The sequence below is a fragment of the Paramisgurnus dabryanus genome, chromosome 22, assembly GCF_030506205.2.
Source record: "Paramisgurnus dabryanus chromosome 22, PD_genome_1.1, whole genome shotgun sequence".
Classification (NCBI taxonomy): Eukaryota; Metazoa; Chordata; class Actinopteri; order Cypriniformes; family Cobitidae; genus Paramisgurnus; species Paramisgurnus dabryanus.
Genome location: NC_133358.1, coordinates 23,067,891 through 23,073,137, shown reverse-complemented (window position 1 = coordinate 23,073,137; position 5,247 = coordinate 23,067,891). Strand labels below are relative to the sequence as shown.

Genomic DNA, 5,247 nt, shown 5'->3' with positions numbered 1-5,247 from the left:
TTTTCGAAAATATATCTGTAGAAACATCTAAAATTGCTTACAAAGAATTTTGTATTGTCATATACTTCCTTAATATATCATAAGCTTTCGGGGTTCAGTCTAGTGCAGGGGTAGGCAATGTCGGTCCTGAAGTGCTGATGTCCTGCAAGATTTTTGCTCCAACCCTGATAAAACCTCACCCACCTGTAGTTTTAAGTGTTTCTTTAGACCTTGATTAGATGTTCAGGTGTGCTTGATTAGAGCTGGAGCAAAACTCTGCAGGACTACCCCTGGTCTAGTGTAATGTTAACTTCCATATAGAGTTAGCTGCTAATGCTAACTGGTTAACCAGTTAAAACTTTGTGTAAGACAATATTTAGGGGGCCTTTCTCCAACAAACAGTTCAGAAGGAAACTTTCTTTTAATTTTCCAGAAAGCAAATTTTTCTTCCTTAAAGGAGTAGTACACTTTATAGATGGGGCCCATTGACTTACCATAGTATTTTTTTTCCTACTATAAAAAGTCAATGGACCCCATCTTTAAAGTGGACTACTCCTTTAAGCTTATAGGCTTTCAGGCTCCTTAGCAAAGGTAATGAACCTATCTTACAGAATTAATGGAGAATAAATGTTTGCTTTTTTGGGTAAAGAGCATGTCAAGATGTTTTCCCTCAGCACAAGAGTTCTAATGGGGCTCTATCTCTGTCCATTCTCATTTAGTGTCTTCACATCTCTTTCTCTCTCACATTCTCAGTCATTTTCTCTCCCTCTTTCCTTCTATTAACGCACACTGCTGAAAAATGGTTTAAACCAACCTAAGCTTGTTTGCCAGTTTTAAATGGTTTCCAGACTGGTCTACTGGTTTGCTTTAGCCCTGAAGAACCTGCTGCCCAACCAGCTAAATACTATTTGGTCAGGCTGTAAGACCAACTATACAGTAAAAGTTTTTGTTTTACTCTATATCATTTTAACCTGTTTTTAAGGTATGTCATATATACTAGTCAAAAACTTAAAATGGTAGGTTCATTTGACTTGCATAACCAATTTGATTAAACTTGCATGCAGCACTGCAGCATTTTTTTTACTGTGTACTTATATACACCAACACCTGAGGCTGGTTTACTGAAGCTGCTGAGCTCTACTTTAACAACTCATACTCAAATCTTTCTCATTTGCCTTTTTTCACACCCATGTGATCACTCTTGGAGTTGGTAAGAGTATTTTTTACCATTTCTTATTTTTTTACGTATTGCTAAACAACATATTTTTAATGCATCATTTAATTTCAACAGAAAATAGTCTGAATTAGCTTTTTAAAAAAGTCTTGCATGCATATACGATCACAGTCATATTTGTACTCATGTATTTTGCTGGTAAATTGCACTTGATTGATTGATTTTAGGATTTAGATCATAATATTCTTTGAATGTGAATGATACCGCTTGTTGCTTTCTGCTTAGGTACATTTGCACAATTTATTTTTGCCTTAAATAAATGGTTAAATAAATAGTTTTGCAACCAAAATATATCTTTAATAATATTTGTCTTATTTTTCTATGCATGGCCTATTTCTGAGCTTTCTAATTCATTTGTGAGTATTGTTCACAAAAACAACCCCTTGCCCTCCATCCCAAACACACTTTGTAGTTTTTTAAGAATTACTTTAGCACAAAATGTCATTATTTACTCACTATGAAAGGATGTGTTAATTTTAACACATTGTTTTGTGTTATCCTATTTAACAAATTATGTATCATTTCGTGTTGATTCAGTGTTCAAATAAATTAAAGGGACAACACAGAGATGTGTTAAAACAACACAAAGTTGTCTAAAAAAATAACACAGAGATGTGTTATTTTAACACATTTGTTTTAAGAGTGTGTGTCTTTCAAAATCTTTATGACTTTCTTTTCTTTAGTGGAACACAAAAAGGGATATATTTTTGACTTGGTGTTGACTTAAATTGCAGTATGTTGCTTACACAAGTCTTATGGACAACTTCTTTTATTATGCATTTTATAATTTTATGAGGCAATTTACAATAAATGTATTGAAATATTCCTTATTTGTAAGGTTATAAGAAGCGTCTATAAAATGAATCAATGTACGTGCTTTCATAGTTGTTTTTTGGCCTTTTCAAAGCTCCATGACAGACCCTGATCCCCATCTACTTTCATTGTATGCCAGCATTGAACTGCTTCTGATTAGTATCTCCTTTTGTGTTCCAGAAGACAGAAAGTCAACTACATATGGGTGCCCAAAGCTTTTTTAGCTTTGGGGTAGACTATCCCTATAATACATTTAATACGTTCCCTTCTACCCTTAGGGAATTTGGCTTCTCTCAGAATCTGAGATAGTACCCTCCTTCCTTTTCACATCTTTATTTCTTCTATCCACAGTCTGTCTTCAACATTCATGGCAACAGTCCCTTGTCATATAACATTTTGACTGTCACCTTTGATCTTCACATGGTGCCAAATATTGCAATTATGTCATCTCTTTCCATTTTGTTTCCTCTTTTAACACAGTAAAAAAGTCTTCAGCTTTAGTGTTCATTGCTACACACCTACGTTTTTTGACAAGGTCATCTGTCAATATAATAGCTTTCTTTTTCTTTTCATGGTGACCCATTTTCAGAATTAAATACTTGCAGTAAAACATACTTTACCCTCACCAAAGTCTTCTGTATTTGGGTAAATGAATATTCATGGTCGTTCATGCTTCTTCGCTTTACAATTCAGAGTGCTGTGATGCAAATATATCCCTTGCCCTTGAACTGCTCTGGTCCAGCAAGGACTGACAGCCTTCTTTTTATCTGCGTGTATGTGGGATGATGTTTGCAAAAGGTCTTTTATGTTTCTGGAGGGTCTTGTATAGCCATTCGGGCACATTGAGTCCCACACAAGGGCCTTGGTAGTTTACACAATTCTCTCCAGCTGTCATAGTCAGTGTCATATTCCAGCACATTTGTGGTGCACACCTCCTGTCCATCCTGCCATTTTCTTCCTCCAAACATGAGCACTCGTCTTCCTCCTGTGGCTGCCAAGCCATAGCAGAAGCGGTCATTATGTAGGGGCTGTAGAATGATCCAAAGGTCTTGCTCAGGACTGTAGCATTCAATCTCACAAAATGGTTCAAACATTCCCAAAAAGGCATATATTTTACCCCTCACTGTTGCCATTTGGTGGCCAAATCTGGCAACGGACATCTCAGAACGTGTTTCCCAGGCATTGCCATCAAAAGAATTTAGAAACAGCATCTCTTTACTGCTCTGTGGGGTGTTGCCATGGATGCCTCCAGAGATGTAGATTCCCGCTCCAATAGTGGCACAGGCTTGCCCGTGGACCGGATGCAGTAGTGACACTCCACTGCGCCACCATCCTGCATGCATATTATATCTCTCCACAGATGATAAAGCTGGCTCGCCTTTCTGACCCCGCCCACCTATAGCAAAAATAACACCTTCCACTACACAACAAGCAAATTGTGCCCTTTTCTGTAAGAGTGGTTCCATCTCCTCCCATCGCTCAAACCGTGGGTCAAATCGCCATACCTGGTCAGTGACAGTCATCACAGCAGTCTTCTCATTTTCCTCATCCACTTGCACCACTTCACCACCTATCACGAACAAGAAGTTACCAACAACGCATACACCCTGATGTTGGAGCTTATTTGGCAGAGAAGTGGAGAGTGTGCCAAACTTCTTGCTGCGTGGTTCATAGGTCAAGATGTGATTCTGGGGTCTGTCTGCTTCTGGTCCTCCCCCCACCAGCACAATTTTGCTGCGTTTGACTCTTAGGCTGGAGTGGACACTTTGTAGTAGAGGTTGAAGAGGACCCTGAAGATGGTAATGAAGTGCTTTCTGCACTACGCTGCGAATGAAGGGTGTGCGTAGGGCAGGCTTGAACGCACTAAGTTGAGTCAGCTCCTCAGGTGGCACCAATCCAAATCGGATGCGACTGAGCAATGAGTTACTTTGCAAAGCAGACAATGGGTTGCAATCCAGCCAATCCAAAGTTAGTTGTAAAAGGTCTATCTCCTTAACACCTGGCATCTCCTCAACTTCCAGCACCTCTTGCAGAGATTCATGGTTTAACACCAATAGCTCAGCTTTGTTTTGCTCAGTTCCAAGTATTCGGTGCATTTTACTGGCAATAAAAGAGTTGCTGACGGTAAATGCTTCAGAAAGGCCATAGCGAGCTGCTACGTTAGCAAAAAAGCAGCAGTTGTCAAGAGCAATGCTTTCAGAGATATAGTCAGTGCAGAGGTGCATAGCATGGTTCACCTGCAGATAAGTGGCAGCTTGCAGTGTGACCTCCAGGGTGGAAGGTGATAGTGAGATACATGAGGTATAGATGAAGTCAAGTATCTGCTCCAGGCCTAGTGAGGACAGGGCTGGCAAACTGATCATGTAGGCTTTAGATTCCAGAGTGTAGTCTTGGAACAAGGACCAGAAGTAATCGCTGGAGCAGGCTAGCAAAGTCCGGTGAGCAGGGAACTCCACACCCTCCGCCTCCAAAACAACATCGCACATTCGGCCTTCCGTACGCAAGTTCTGGTACCGAGACAGAACTCCATCTCCGTGACTGTTGCTGAGCATTAGGTAGTAATTCATTGCTAAGAAAGAAGAAGAGAAGAGTAGACAGGGTTTAGGAATACGTAACTTAGGAATGAAAGACAAAAAACTGATTAGGAAAAGAATTAAAGACGGAGAAGAAAGGAGAGGTCAGTAGAGAAAATGCATGGTCCTCTTGCTACTTTAAAGTCATAAAGAATAAAACGACGTGAAAGACAGAAAAGATCAGCACGCCAGCCCCGTCTGATAGGATGTAGTTCATTGCATCTGCAGGGATCTAATATGGAAATCTGAAAATGCAAAGGGGATGGTCGACCATCACTCCACTACCCATTAGAAACCCCACAAACTGCTCCATGTTACAACCCACCCATCTGTTTTCAACAAAATGGGCATGTGCATTCGACCAGATCTCTCGAAGGGAGGGGAGAAAGGACAGCCAGACATTTTGGGGTCATGAGAGTAAACAACCTGCCCCCTTTGAGCTTGATGCCCGTTGCCTTTAGTTATAAACACAGAGAGCATGTAGGGACATCATGCCAGGGATTCATTATGACCAGTAGATCTCAAGTCATCATCAGTTAATCATCACTGAAGATATGTCACCATCAAAATCCATGTATCTTTCGACATCACTAGTGTTACGAAAATAGAAACTGCAGTTGATCAGAGTCAAGCGAAGAAAGCAAGAGA

At 40.1% G+C, this 5,247-nt stretch overlaps 1 protein-coding gene across 1 annotated transcript; it reads right to left on the bottom strand.

Moving 5' to 3' along the window:
* Window positions 1-1,255: 1,255 nt before the first annotated feature.
* klhl34 (kelch-like family member 34) lies at window positions 1,256-4,999 on the bottom strand. The gene has a single exon (XM_065258393.1). It carries the CDS (start codon window positions 4,591-4,593, stop codon window positions 2,830-2,832), a length of 1,764 nt encoding a protein of 587 aa, XP_065114465.1. The 5' UTR covers window positions 4,594-4,999; the 3' UTR covers window positions 1,256-2,829.
* Between the last annotated feature and the right edge of the window lie 248 nt (window positions 5,000-5,247).